The sequence below is a fragment of the Sciurus carolinensis genome, chromosome 5 (genome assembly GCF_902686445.1).
Source record: "Sciurus carolinensis chromosome 5, mSciCar1.2, whole genome shotgun sequence".
NCBI lineage: Eukaryota > Metazoa > Chordata > Mammalia > Rodentia > Sciuridae > Sciurus > Sciurus carolinensis.
In genome coordinates, this window is record NC_062217.1 from 148,454,189 (window position 1) to 148,469,980 (window position 15,792).

The 15,792-nt window shown below is 42.9% G+C and overlaps 1 protein-coding gene across 1 annotated transcript in view; it reads right to left on the bottom strand.

The window, feature by feature from the left end:
• Window positions 1-317: 317 nt before the first annotated feature.
• The window catches only part of Dnmbp (dynamin binding protein), a 94,953-nt gene continuing 79,478 nt past the window's right edge, over window positions 318-15,792 (bottom strand). The window contains 10 exon segments of the mRNA XM_047553218.1: window positions 318-1,919; window positions 2,631-3,175; window positions 4,879-5,077; window positions 6,607-6,786; window positions 7,183-7,515; window positions 8,736-8,864; window positions 11,310-11,414; window positions 12,349-12,479; window positions 13,920-14,119; window positions 15,161-15,178. Coding sequence (XP_047409174.1) covers window positions 1,734-1,919; window positions 2,631-3,175; window positions 4,879-5,077; window positions 6,607-6,786; window positions 7,183-7,515; window positions 8,736-8,864; window positions 11,310-11,414; window positions 12,349-12,479; window positions 13,920-14,119; window positions 15,161-15,178 — 2,026 coding nt within the window. The 3' untranslated portion in view covers window positions 318-1,733.

Below are 15,792 nucleotides of genomic sequence, written 5' to 3' on the forward strand. Positions count from 1 at the left end.
GTCACTCATCCTGTCCTTGATCCCTCTGCTACCACTATTCCTGCTACCCTTCTCTGCCCCTAACCTTGTCGGAACTGTTACTGTGTGACCTTGTTAACTTGTCTTTAGTGTATCTAATGTACCCACCCCTGAAATATTAGGAACATTTTATCCCTTAGGATTTCAGCTGGAGATTTCGGCTCTCCTGTCCTGCTAGGAGCTGACAGTACAGGATGGCTAAAGGGAATTACCTGCAGCAACAGAAATTGTTGAAATATTTGACCAGATAAACTTGAGAAAAATGTGCAACTTATACAGAGAGACATCCAGAAAACATGGCCATTAGAAATGCTTTTATTTAGAAAATAACTACTTAAATATAAACATCTCCAAATATAAACACTTTTCACAGGAGACCTTGCATTACTGCCTGACACCAGCAGATGCTGTGGCCAAGGAGCCCAAGGGGTCTCCTGATTCACTGGGATTTTAAGGCCAATGTGTGGCTGGGGGAGCAGGGCTGAGAGGCTGTTTTTAATTCCTTTTCTTAAAAGACAAAATTCAGTTTCCCATTCCAAGTGAGGCTTCATATCTAGGGGACAGCTCAAGTACAGAAGCCCTGCTAAAACAAGATTTTTAGGGACAGATTCTTAGGGTAAGGGATTAGCAAGAGTCTTCCTGTGACTGGTGGGAGGTCTTGACAGGCACTTTGGAATCTGTTTGGCTTTGAATATTGTCTCTGAAGCATGGAGGTTAGTGGTGAAACAGAAAGTCGAGGATAAGCTACTTCTGGGACTGTGTATCCTAACTCAAATAAGTCCCAAGGGTTGTCTTCTGCTTCTGCAGCTGTAACCAAATGGTGGTAGTGTGCTTTGAAGGAGAAAGGCACCTAGTCTTCCACCAGGCTTGACTGGTTTGAGATTAATATAGAACCAATACTTTCAATGATGCCTGGAGCTCTGATCCTATTATTCTAGGAAATTCTATCAGTTACTCAGCACAGGGAGCAGTGGCCATGAGACTTCACACACAGATGCATCTAGCATGGGGGGACCTTTCAGACGAAGGGTTGGAGGAAAATAAAGACCCTAAACACTTCTTGGTAGAAGAGAGCAGTTGAACTTTGTATAGCCAATCTGGGAACACAGTAGAATAAAAAAGATTGAGTATTTTTAGGAGCTTTGGAAATTAGGGGTGTTTGTGTACGACGAGAGACAAAGAAAATGTGCTAGATACTGGAGGTGTCTCAGAAGCTTTGAAACACTAGTCTCTGTGCAATCCTTACAAACTCCTCGCCACAAGCAGCAGCACAACCTGAAAGGGCTCCCCCAGCCTGGCTCTCTCTACTTCATCCAAGTCAGTTTCTGGTCAGTTGATCGTGGAGCATGGGGCCACCCCAGACTTAGTAGGGTACAACCAATGCCAGCACAGCTTCCTGCAGACATAGAACACTGGTCTTCTGATTGGAAATTTCTCATTTCCAAAGGCCGACCCCAACACTTGCCTCTCTTCTTGTGGTCACTGAATCACTGGCAAGCCCCAGGGGCCATTTCAAATTCTAGAAATTCTAGCGAGCATCAAGGTTTACAACCCAATCCAGGAGAACAAGACTTGTCTTGCGCCCCAAGACTTGTCATGGTTAAGCAATGTGGCAGGGCCTGGGTCTCAGGAACAGGTTCCTCTTGGCGGCCCACCAGAACCTTTCAGCAGACTGAAAGCGAAGGCAGCAGGGTTGAGTGGAAGGCACACCTGGCTCAGGTGTACTCGGCTTTGCGGATATAGTTGGATGGGACGTAGCCTTTCTTTCCATTGACTTCAGCTAACCACCACTCTGTATTGCCTGTAACATCTTTAAACTCAAGGATCTTGAGTCTCTGATTAGCTGAGACACTCAACTCATTTGGGTTTCGAGCCTTGAAGGTATAAACAGCAAAATAGACCTGTGTGAGGGAGAAAGAGTGAGTTAGGGCAATGCTGTCCACAGAACATGGGGGATTGGGGGATCTGTAATGGCACCTGGTTACTGAGCACTTGAAATGTGACCAGTGAGACAGAACTGAATTTTTAATCTTAATTTTAATTAATTTAAGTTTAGATAGTTATACATGGCTGGAGGATCCTATAATGAACAGGGCAGATTGAAATAAAATCACAGAGGTTAACCAGAAGATTTCCCAGTTGTGAATCTGGAAAGGGCTTCACACCAGGCGGGTTTAAAAGGTGCAAGATATAAAGGCTATACTCAAATTCACAGGGGCAGGCCATTACAAAAGTAGGAAAAAACTCAAGTACTGCCAGAATTTCATTTCTAAATTCTAGAAATAAAATACTTATTTGAAAAAAAATTTTTTTAAATGGGTTAAATAGCAGACTTTATACAACCTAAGAACAGCTAGTGAGCTAGAAGAACTAGAAGAGCTGGAAAAGTGAAAAAAGGTTTCAACAGAATATTTTTTAGCTGCCCAGTGATAGCAAAAGGGGTCCAGGGAGAGCCTGAGTAATAGAAGGGGCTCACTGGCAAGGCAGGGAGGCTCCTGCGTGCTGGGTAGGATTTATCTGTGGGCTCATCAGATCACCCCCAGGTCCAGGCAAGCTTCTGCCTCTTCCTCTCCTGCACCCACTCCCACTGTGGCAGGCCAGGGGGCACTCACCTGGTTGCCTTCTGCCTCACTGCTCTCTGGTTCTTCATTTCTATCTTCCGGAGCCTTGGCTGCCCGCGTACATCCTTTTACAAGGTCTTTACCTTGCCCATTGCGCCCTGGTACAGAGTAACCAACCACTTCTGGATGCCTGGAGCTTCGGTAGCAGCTCCTCATGGTGGCAATGGGTTGGCTTATATCTCTGGCGACGTCAGCAGAGTCCCCTGGCCCAGGCTGGCAGGTGGGGTCTGGGTCTGAAGGGCACCTGGAAAGACCACTCTCTGGACTGCTCGGGTTCAAGGATGCACTGAGAATTCCTTGGTCACAATCCTTCAACAAAGATGCATCTTGAGGCTGCTTCAGGCAAGGCCCAGATGTAAAGGACACAGCCATGCTGCTGGGGTTGAAGGTTAAGGTGCTGTTGCTGTTCTGCCGTGGGAATCTGGGGGAGGAGCCACTGTGCTCTGACTCGGTGGAGGAGTGGCTGCCTACAGAGGCATCTGAGCGTCGCGCATTGTATGGCCTCAAGAAGGAGCTGTACACAAAGCCTTTGGTGACTGCAGAAGGAAACACCAATGTCAAGAGCTTGTAGCAGAAGGCAGAGGAAGGCAGGAAGCAGGGAATCAATAGTAAGAAACTATGGCTTATTTAGCTAGGTTGGCTGGGGTTGTGAATCAGTGGCAGAGTGCTTGCCTAGCCTGTGTGAGGCACTGGGTTCAGTTCTCAGCACCACATGTAAATAAATAAATTAAATAAAGGCCCACTGATGACTAAAAAATTTTTTATAAAATTAAAAAAGGGCTAGGACAATGGTGAGCAACAAAAATAAGATGCCTACTGACAAAACAGACCAGAATATTCAATCCCAGAATCCAATGGGCATGAATAGAATGAAAAGTTATGGCTACCTGTCAATTCACTCTTGTTACAACCTCATAACAGATGAGTAATAGCAGGCCTGTGGACAACTGAGAGGATAGTAATTAAAAACTGCTAGGAGCAGTGATGCATGCCTGTAATCCCAGTGGCTCAGGAGGCTGAGGCAGGAGGAATGTGAGTTCAAAGCCTGCCTCAGCAACTTAGTGAGGCCTAAGCAACTCAGTGAGACCCTGTATCTAAATAAAAAAAAAAATAAAAAAAAAGGCTGGAGATGTGGCTCAGTGGTTAAGCACCCCTGGGTTCAATCCCTGATACCAAAAAACAAAAACAAAAAAAATTACCACGTTTGAGAATAGGCATATGAAGAAAATTTAGTAGAACATCCAGACCATGGCCAAGGAGAAGACTCAGCAAAGTATATGTTCAACTACAGCACGTGTGGCAAAGAGGGATCTGAAGTCATCCATGTGTTGAGGAGCCCCTCATACAAGACCTCATTGCAAGTTTGAGGCCAGCCTCAGCAACTTAACAAAATATTGCCTCAAAAGAAAAAGAACTAAAAAAAGTTGGGGATATAGCTCAATAGTAGAGCACCCCTGAGTTCAATCCCCAATACTACCAAAAACAAAACAAAACAAAACAAAACAAAAAAAAAAAAAACGAAAAAACAACTAAACCTTGTGGAATACTGTGAGCATTGTTCAGTAGGAAGGTGTTCATGCACGTTCAAGTACACACAGCACAGGTATCAATCACATAAGCTTACTTTAACAACTGCCTGAGATGGTGACCAAGAGGGCACACCATGATCAAACCCTTGACAGCAAAAATGTTAAGTTAGGATTAAAAATAGTCTCACATCGCTTTGTTCAGGATTTGGCAAAAAGGCACTAAAAATACCTTTGGTTTTCAAAGCTTTTTGGATTTTGGAATCAAGGAAAAAGGATTATAGATTAGTATTATTCTTTGAAATTTTCTTTGAATTCTGAAAGTTCCCCCCTTCCAAAAACTGAGTTGCTTTTAAAGTCATTCCCTAGTTATGAAGTACAACTGTTCATAGGGAGAAAATTCAAAAAGTAAACAAAAGTCACAGGTTTTCAATTCACGCACAAGGCAAACAAGTGGAGAAGGCAGCTTCTTGTGTGGCTTGGAACAGGGCTCCGTCGGGCAGTTTCCACTGTCTGGCCAACATAAAGCATGGCAAGATCTTGCAAGATAAGTTAGGGAATCTCTTCTGGAATTTGTCAAAGCAGAACCAAAACAGGTTGTGTTTTGGCAATGATCTGGGCATTAACATTCTCCAGAGATGAAGAGGGCTTTTAGTTTTAGTTTTAGTTTTTTCCTACTTTAGTTACTTTCATCTGATATCTAAAATTCTTACCTCCATTGTCAATCAGCCAGCGGTTCTGACTGCCCATGGGGTCTTTCTTTTTGATCACACCCACCAGGTCACCTTCCAAAAGTGAGACATCCAAGTCCTGAGCAGCATTGAAGTTCCGTTCTGCCTGGAAGAGTTTCTCGGGGGGATACCTTGCCAGCAGGGAGGCTCGGAGTTCTTCTGACTGTAGCATGTAACTTGGCTGAAAGGCAACACACGAGACACCATAACAAGAAGCCCTGCCTGGCCATTACCCTGGCAGCCATATTTAATCTCATCTTGTAGAGTCCCAGAAGGGAGGCACTGACCATCAGCCACTCACCACCCCATCGGATGTTTCCATAACTGAGCGAGCCGGTGTGGTTAGGCAAAACTCACGGCCTCTTAGCAATGTTTTGGTACCTTTGTAGCTATGAAAATATCGAAATACCTAAGTAACATCACTAGGTCTTCTCATAATTTGCTAGATGCACATAAATAATTGAGAATTTCCCTAACTTGACTTCACCATCTATAAAAACAAGTTAACAGTCATAAAAAGAAAAACTAAGGGTAATAATAAATTTGGTTTTACCTTTTAAGGTAATGTAAACATCTATGGGATTATAATGAGCAAAAATATCATTAGCAAAGGCATAGCAGCATATTTTTAGATTATGAGCCCATATAACCTGGTGCACCTTACCCTAATGTTTAAAATACAAAAGAACCGAGTTAAAAAAGCAGTTGGTGATTGACTATAATGCCTTTTCTAACACATGATCAAAAATTGGCAGGCCTGGCAGAATATACCCTTAAATCAATGTATTAGTATTAATACTTCAGTAAGATCCAAGCCTGACCTTCATATCAAGTATGAGAAAACTACAGGTGGCTGCTATCAGGTACCAGGAGGCACAGTGCTGATACTCAGGAAATAGTAAATGAATGCATTAGGCTGTGACAGATGACACCCAATAACATTTAAACTGATCATCTTCAGAGACAAGAGCCAGGTCCATCAACAATGATGAGGATGAGGATGATATGATACTTGCATAATGCTTACTATGTAAACTTTTCTTTTCTTTCTTTTTTGGTACTGGGGATTAAACCCAGGGGTGCTTAACCATTAAGCCACATCCCCAGCACTTTTTTATATTATATTTAGAGACAGGGTCTCACAGAGTTGCTTAGCCTTGCTAAATTGCTGAGGCTGGCTTAGAACTTGCAATCCTCCTACTCAGTCTTCCAAGCTGCTGGGATTATAGGCGTGCACCCCTGGCCTGGCATGCTAGGCATTTTCTTAAGAGTTTTCCATATATTAACTCATTTTAGCTTTGTGAGAACCCTATGATGTAGGTATTAGTTATCATCTATGTCTAGAGATGAGGGACTAAGGCCCAGAAGGGAAGCCACACGCTCAAAGACAGCGGGCAAGCATCCATGCTGGGATGTGAACCCAGGTGGTCCAGCTCTGGAGTTGACACTCCTTCCTTCCCAATCCCCACACCAGGGATTGAATATAGGGCCTCACATGTGCTAGACAAGTCTCTACCACTTAGCTACCCCAGGCTTTTTAAAATTTTATTTTGAGACAAGGTCTCACTAAGTTCCCCAGGCTGGCCTTGAACTATTGATCCACCTGCCTCGGTCTCCTGAGTAGCTAGGATCACAGGCGCATGCCACCCTGCCCATTTGGAGTTCACACTCTTAACCCCCAGGGTGTGCTACCTCTCAGTTCACACTTACCATGCCCAGGAGGGGCTTCCGAGCAGACTGGCGGTCTGTCGTTTTCCTCTCAAACGGTTTCTTGGTAGCTGGGAGAGACTCGGGGAAGAAGGTGAAGACCTGGAGTTGCTGCAGAACCCTGCTGTGCTCCTCATGGAAGATAGCAATCAGGTTTCCCTCTCTGCCGGCAACTTTGAGTAACTGCAGTCAATGGAAAGAGATGAGACAGGAAACAAGAGAATGTGGGTGAAAATACCCTGGGACCGACAGTCTCTAGAACCACCTAGAAGCTAGAGTTCAGCTGCAGTTTGCCAGGTGTGAGCTACCACCGGCAGCCAATGCGGGAGACGAGGTGCTCTGCAGCGCCGCCTAGGGGCCAGGGTGGCAGCACTTCTGGGGATTGCTCAAGATGGAGAAAGTTTAAAAAAGCCCCAGGTTTCACGGCACCATCAAGAGATCAAGATTCTGAAGGGCTCAACTGAACGACACACTTAATCTTTCTAGTTCGGATAACCTTTTGAAAAACCCCCACTGTGCACTCTCAGAAAAGCCCCAGAACTTCAGAGATGACTTTTCCACAGAGGGTAAGGGACTCACCGAAAGAAGCGGCTGCAACTGTTCCAGCGCCTGCTGCACAAAGTCGCAGTGGGCTTCCGCGTAGCCGTGGATGCAGTTGGTGAAGAGGCCCTGCGCGTACTGCTGGAACTTGGGCAGCTCATCCAGCAACTGTGCATTCAGGGCCTCATAGTTGTTCCGGGCAGACTGGAGCTCCTCCAGAGTCTTCTTGTCCTTTAACTTCTCTGCCCGTTCTGTGCAGTTGTAGAAGTCCAGAAGCTTGTCAAAGCGCTTCTGTACCAACTTGTGGGGCCCTGTGAACATGCTCAGTAGCTGATTCAAGGGAGAGATGACAAGTCGCTCGGTCCTCTCCTTCTGTAGGGATGAGAAAGGCACCTTGCTCAGTTGGTCAGAATCCTGTCTTTACAAGTCTCCAAAACACTCATGAGGCTGATTTTGTAGTGTCTGTACTACTGCTTTGACCACAGTGCACACAGCTGACCCCACGCAAACCCACAGCTGGGCCCCACTAACAGATTCCACAAAATCTCAGCATATATGTCTCCAACAATTCTCAAACATCAAGGTATTTGCAAAGGATGCTGATCCCACTTTAGCTACTCAGTTGATGCATGCTGAAGTGCACGTGCATACGTGAGCCTTAGAAATGAGATGTGATAGGCTGGGGAGGTGGCTCAGTGGTAGACCGCTTGCCTAGCATATGTGAGGCATTAGGTTCAATTCTCAGCACCACATATCAATAAAATAAAGACTTAACAACTAAACAATTTTAAAAAAAGGTATTGTGTCTATCTATAACTAAAAAAAATTTTTAAAAAGAAAGGAGACCTGATAGTCTACAAGGTAATACTTATTATGTGTTATCCATATAGCCTGTTGATATAGCTTGATTTTTTATTTTTTAAGGGGCAGAGTAACTTTCACATATCTATAATACTGTTTCTAGTCATGACACTACTTGGAAATACCTGTTTTTACTTTTCAAAAGATTTTTTCTTTCTAAAAGGACAGACATTGAGGGTAGGGTACTGAACAGATGATAGACCATAACAAGGTACTTAGTAGCGTTTCATTGAAGTAATTTTCTGTTAGAACACCTGCAAATTCCTAAGTGTGCCCCCTATTTTCCTTCAGCCATACAGAGAACTCCAAGAAACTCACACCCCACCCAATTCTATTTGCAATTAAGCCTATATACATCTGTTCAGAAATTCCCAAGCAATTTGGTTCTTTTTTAAGAAAGTAGCTTATACTTTATGAAGATCTATTTGGTAATATCTCAACTTGAAAAGGAATATTCAGAAATAATTATCTTTCTATCAGAATTATCAGAATTACAGTGATGCCAGATTAAATTTCCTAATTTTCCTTTCCTAGTTTGCTCTCTGAGACTAATTCCATCACACACACACACACACACACAAAATCCATTGAATACATACAGGCCCCACCTGTCCCTCACAACTCAGTCCTATTCTGAATATAAACCTTGATATGAACTTAACTAAAGGGCAGAATTAACTGCCATCTGAGATGACCCAGCTATGAGAAATGGACTGAATGGAGTCACTTACAAAATTTGTAAAGAGCTGGTCACTGATGTAGCGATGCACCTTCTCAAACTGCTCCAGGTCACGGTGTCCCCTCTCCATGCACAGATCCCACATGCTCACAGCAGCCACCACTTTCACACAGGCTGATTCCTGGAGCCAGTTAGAGACACAAGTAAGAACACACAACACTTTCTAGCCTTCGGCACTCATTCCGTACAGTGGTCTGAAACAAAGGGTTCCATCGTGCAAACTCTCTTTTCTAGTAAAAAATTTCAACTTTGAAACAAGCAAACTTTTATAACTGTGATTTATGGGGCACAGAGAGAAGCCAAGACTAAGGTTTTTAATCCTCTCTTTAGCATTTTTCTATGCCCCCGAGGTGAGAGGGTTTATTAATTCACCAAAAAAGTAAATCAAAATTAGAACCAAGATGATTCCTACGGAACTGATGACGATCAATCACCTCCCCTCCTGCAGTCTTGGCTCATGCTGTCACCTTCTCAGGGATGACCGACATGACCTCCACTCTTGACAATCTCTGTCCTACTTCCCCCACTCTGATTTTGACTCCCCTGATGACTTTCTCCCTGCTCTGCTTCTTCCTGTCTCTGCAAAAAATATTAATGCTTGCTAACTGTCTCTATCTCCCTCCACCTTCTGGTTGGTCATGATAGTTTGAGTCCAGGGCTGGTTTTCTTTGACTGCCTGCCACCGTGTTGGGCTTTCCCTTCTGATTTTTTTTTTCTTTTCTTTTTTTTTTTTTTTTTTTGTACTGGGGACTGAACATAGGGATACTTAACCACTAAGCCACCTCCCCAGGCCTCTCATTTTGAGACAGGGCCTCACTAAGTTGCTGAGGCTAGCTTTGAACCTCAAATACTCCTGCCTCGGCTTCCTAAGCTGATAAGATTACAAGTATGTGCCACCGTGCCCAGCTTTGCCTTCTTTATTACATTTAGGGATGCCTATTAAATTGATATTAACTCAAAATCTAAAAATATTAAAAACTCTATTAGGGCATTTCAGGGGTAAACAAAATAAAGCTGTCAGTAGCAAAGCCTATCAAGGACTTATATGTTGGTTTGATATTTTATAATATTTTTTAGATCTTTTGTTTTAAGTCCTATATCTCTACATATAAATAAAACCAGTGCTTTGTCTAAAGGATGAGCAGGGGGATCTTCCTAATTCCTTTCCAAAACAGAACTAATGTGAAACATGATGTCCTTTTATTTTCTTTTAGAGAAGTATTAGAGTCCCCAAGTATCAGTCCATATGCCAATATAGATACTAAATTATATGGTCAATGAATCTTAGTTCATTTTCTTCCTGACTCCCTATCAGCCAATCTACCAAATTTTATTATTTGGCAGGGCTTTTTAATTTTATGTTAGTGACAAAATTGTTCCACATGTTCTCTCTCAATTTCTACCCTAGTGGTCAAAACCAAATTGTGCCATCCACTGAATGTTCCATATGTCCCACCTCAAAATACTATTGCCATTGCTATGGAAAGAGCCGTCCATGCCGGGGGCTCAGGCTTGCATTTGCTACACATTCAGAAAACCTGGGGAAAAAACAACCACCACAGACTCATCAAAATTAGGGGACAGTTCTAAGAAGCTGTAAGACAAGGGAACATACTTGGTAGTTAGCTGCCCTAATACTGTTCTTTCAAATCTCACTTTAAGTTAATGTGTTCCTGGAAAGTTTTATAAGCCTTACTTTAGACCAAATTACATTTTTTAACAACCTGAAAGGAGTTATATAAAAGGAATGTAGAGGGCATTTCAAATCAGTGGGTGCACTCAATAAAAGATGAAAGATATCTTGAAGACAAAGCTGGATGCCCACCTCAGACTTTGTAACTAAAATAAATTCCAGCTACAGCAATGAATTAAACTTAAAATAATGGCACAATGAAGCACTAAAGCATGGGAGATGGTTTTTGATCTTGGTATAGGAAAGGCCTTTCTACGTGGCACCAATCTAAGAAGACATGTTTCCAGCAGCATGATCCACAATAGCCAAGTTATGGGTCTGGTCTAGGTGCCCATCAACAGATGAACAGATAAAGAAAATGTGGTATATATACACAACGCCTTTTTATACAGCCATAAAGAATGAAATCATGTCATCTACAGGAAAATGGATAGAACTGGAGAATACCACATGAAGTGAAACAAGCCATACTCAGAAAGTCAGGAACCGTAGGTTTTCTCTCATAAGTGGAAGCTAGAGAGGAAAATGGGCTAAAGAGGGAAATTTCATGAAAAAAGGAGGATAGGGACCAGTGAGGAGGGAGAAGAAGGAAAGGGGAGGTATCAGGCAATAAAACTGAACAAATATGTTATGTGCATATATGAGTATATCAAAATAAATCCTACTATTTTATAATTATAATGCACCAATGGAAGTTAATAAAATTAACAGTGCTAATCTTCTAAACACTGTATAACTTTTAAGTAACTTACAGGCATTCCAATAAAAAGCACTTCATGTCAAAATGGTTGAGTCCATATTACTTATTGACCCATATGCTAGATGAACAGGAAAGTGGACAGAATTTTCTAACGAGAGCAATGCTGACATTACCCGGATATGTTGGAGGTAGAGGGAAAGGTCTCGGATAAAAGATTTAATCAATCTTTCTTGCATTCGGAAATTCTTTTCTGTTTCTTCAAATACTTCATCTTTTATCTGTTCAAAATAAACAAGTGCTGTTAGCAAATTGGACCCTCTCTCTTAAGAACATCTTTCGTTTAAATTTTAAGCCTTTAATGTTCTCCTGAATCACATACTGGATTGAATTTAAACACCTCTGTGTGGCTTGAAAGACCTCCAAAATGCACTTGGGCCTCTTCCCTCCAGCCTGCCTTCCCTCTGCTCTGATGTAAGTCCTCTGCTCTGGTTAGGCTGCCCTCTTCCCCATCCTCCGGCCCTACTACACCTGCTGACCCAGGGCCTTTCCCTGTGGGTTCTCTCCCTGGTAGACCCTGTCCTCTCCCTAGGTCAAACCTGCTCCACTCCCACTAAAGCTCAGATGAACTTTTGGGCCAACTCTTGTTGAAATGTTTTTCTAAGTATCATAGCAATTGGGGAACAAAGTGTAAAACTTAGTGACTGAATGTTTCCTGGCCTGTATTTTCCACTAACTGTCATCCTGAATGACGTGATACAGCAGACTGCAGCCTGGAGACGTCAGATCTGCTCTCTGCACTGTTGCTGAACTGCTGTTCAAGTCACTCAATCTCCTACCTTTTGTATCCTTATTTGTAACATAAGGTACTCAACTAGTAATCTCTTAAATCCTTTGTAGCTTAATATGTCTATGATTTTAGTTTTGTCTCCCCAAACAGATTACAGGCTCCCTAGAGGCATTGAAATCACAATAATTATTATATGCTAGCTGATCTGGCCTCCTAATTTGCCTTTGTATATATTATAAGCAGCTCACCAAGGAACAAATGGAGGGTTGAGGGCTTGGATTCAATTTATCAGCAGCTATTTCCTCTAGCAAAACCAGAGGAGGCACCAAGGAGGGAAGTGTGCCCATTGACTGTGCCCATCGACTGTTCCCTGGAGCCCTGAAAAGTTGTCAGATGCACTGTGCCTTCGGGGGCAGGGATCTCACCTGGGGAGCAAAGCCGGTGAGGTGCTTCAGGTGACTGCTGACTCGGTTGGATTTCTTGATAATGGAGTGGATGTTCAGCTTGGAAATTTTCTCCATGAGGCTATCTTCATCACCCTTCCGGTACTTGAGCACTAAGGGGCAAGTCAAGATGGTCAGTCAAAAAAGCACTTTCCTGAGCCTGAATTAAATGAGCCTGACAAACTGAACATATGTACCTTTTCCCCAAAACTGATAAAAAAAGAAAACAACAACTCAAACTGGCGCTAGTGTTTGTCATCAATGAGCTTATAACTGAGTAGACAAAATATTAATCCAAATAATCATTTATGAACAGATTCAATAGCTGAAGAACAGCAGAGAGAGGCTGTAGGCAGCTGGGAGAAGAGCTGGAGACGAGGAAAGGGGCCAAGGCGTGAGGGAAGAACCAAAGGCTGGAGTCAGAAAAGCCCTGAGTCTGACGCCTGGCTCTGCCACTTAGTCAAGGATGGCCTTGAGTAGGCTGTTTTACTTTCTTAAGCCTCATTTTCCTCTTCAATAAAATGCAGAAAGTGATAGTAATTTTGAGCCCTTTAAGACTCCTAAAACAAGCCTCATATACAAATGAGATCTTTATATCCAGTGCTTTCACAGGGTTAAGTGCTGTACATTAGTTGTTTGATTAACGTCGTCATATATCAGGCACAATCTGCAGAAATGCCCGGAGACAGCAATAGAAGGATTTCAGGGGGAAGACTGAATGGGAGCAGAAAGGACACGTTGTTGTAGAAAATGAAGACCACGTCACATCAGGCGACAGAACCACGAGAAAGGGCTCCATGGCAGGGAGCTCTCAAAGCCAGTCAGCATCACATACGAGTGTGGGTGGGTGAGTGAGGTAGAAGACAGGATGGTTTTAGATAACTTTAGATAAAGTGTGGAGAGTGGTGGACGAACAGACAAAGGTATAACACTACGTTATGGATTGTCCAAGGTTATGAAAGCAAGTCAATCCCCCAGTGGCCTCACTGCATGAGTGTTCACACTAGGGCCTCAGTCGACGGAAGAGAAGTAGAAGGTCCAGTTCATTCCATGCTATCTAGGAGGAGGGGTGTCTGGTCACCTGGGGGGGAGGGAGGGGCTGGAATGAGGGGACCCAGGGAGGTAGGCAGACTGGGGTTTTCTAAAAGAAGATAAAAAGTCCCAAGTTTACAGGAGGCAGTAAGACCTCTGATTAGGTGTGCACCTGAGCAGGGATGGAAAAGAACTGCCCCAAATGAGCAGAGAGGGAAGGCGTGTGTGTGCAGAGGCCTCTGGGCAGGCCTGCTCCAGTCTGCCTCGTCTGGGGTTAAGACTCTGCCTATTGCTTTGTCACTGGTGCTTTATTTCCAATGGCCCACTGTGGGGCTTTTATTATTTACTACTACTCCTTCCCCCCGCCCCAATATCACATTTGTCCCAAATTCTACTACCACTTCTTTACCACAACCCTATTACACCTGTCACCTGTCTTGTCCGACCCTGAAGTAATTCTTTCAAGAAGGAAGGCACTTTCACGGGGCACACCTCCGTTTCAGCACTGAAGCTGTGCTTACCCAGATCCTTTCTACGTTTATATTCATTAATGTTAACGTTGATTTCTTTGACAGCAAGGACCGCGTTGGTTAAAGGCACTTTATCTGGGTGGGATTCTGGGGTGGAATTCAGCAGCTCCATGAGCAGCAGCGGGTAGCGCATCACTCTCTGTACTGGTTTGATGAGGAAGGAGCCCAGGTTAATATAATTGGTGCAGCCCCTGTAAGAGAAGGCAAAAAGAACGCCAGTCAGTTGTCCGCAGTACACTCTCTCAGGATTCTGTTATTCCTAAATACGGTTCTGTTCCTTTACTCCACTTTCCAGTTTCCTTCATTCAACAAATATAGTTATACATTGCTCAACGACTGGCCCAGGACCTGAGAAATGTGCTGGCGGGGATTTCGTTGTTGTGCAGACATCACAGAGAGCACTTACACAGACTCAGACTGTGGCCCAGGCAATATGATCCGATGGGTCCACTGCTGTACACATGGTGGTCTATTGTTAACTAAAAGGTCATTATGATTATTTACTGGGCATAAATACCAAGTACTGGGAATTTAACAGAGACCTAAAAAGTCCCTGCTATGTTGGGATTAGATAGGCAATAAACCAACAAATACATAAAGTGCTATGGAAAAAATATGGCCAGGTAAGTCTACGTCTATGTTTCTGTCTATTAAGAAAATAAAGTCATAAAATCAGCATAGCCAAATCAGTGTTTACAGCAGCTCAATTCACAACAGCTAAGTTATGGGAACCAACACCAGTGACTCTTCATCCAATGAATGGATAAAGAAAATACTGTATACATATACAATGGAATATTACTCAGCCATAAAGAATGAAGTTATGGCATTTGCCAGTAAATGAGTAGAACCGGAAACTATCATATTAAGTGAAATAAGTCAATCCCAAAAAACCAAGGCCAAATGTTCTCTCTGATATGCAGATGCTAACACACAACAAGGGGAGGAGGGAAAAGTAGAAGTTCATTGGATTAGACAAAGGGGAATGAAGGGAAGGGAGAAGGATGAGAATAGGAAAGACAATAGAATGAATTGGACAGAACTTTCCTATGTTCACATATGAATTCAGGACCAGCGTAACTCCACATCATGTACAACCACAAAAATGGGAGGTAGGAATATATGTCAAAATACACTCTACTGTCATGTATATGTAAGAATAAAAAAATAAAAATTTTAAAAAATTAAGAAAAGACAGAATAAGTTCATATATCAAGTAGCAAGGCACTTACCATTCACTGTACAGGCTCCTACAGGGCAGTGGGCATGAAGAAAGAGAGAAAGAGCATATTAAGAGAGATGACATTGATTTTTTTCATTCTTCTCAGAATGTACCTACTAACTGGGCAAAAATCATGGGATAAAGAAAATGAGGAATGACTATGGAGGTATATCTAGTCTACTAAAGTTAGTAAGCCCCTAACTTCACTTTGATCTACTTATACGTATATTAGATCTTCATAACTTGCCTAAGACCAGGAGACTCTTACCTAAGAATGTACACTTGGTCTTCTCATATATGTTTTTTTTTTTTTTTTTTTTTTTTTGTACTAGGCATTGAACCCAGGTGCACTAAACCACTAAGTTGCTGAGGCTGGCCTTGAATTTGCAATCCTCCTGCCTTAGCCTCCTTGTTGCTGGGATGACAGGGTTATGCCACCATGCCTGGTTCATATATGTTCTTGTTTATTTAGACCACACTATCTTCTCGAGTGCTGCTGTTCCTTCTTCTTTTTCTTTGTTCAATACTGGGGGTAGAACCCTGGGCCTTAATGTATGCTAGGTAAGTGCTCTAATTCTTGGCTGCTTCTTATGCAAAAATGTTGACTTAATACTTGGTACAGATACAAGTGATTTAAATGGA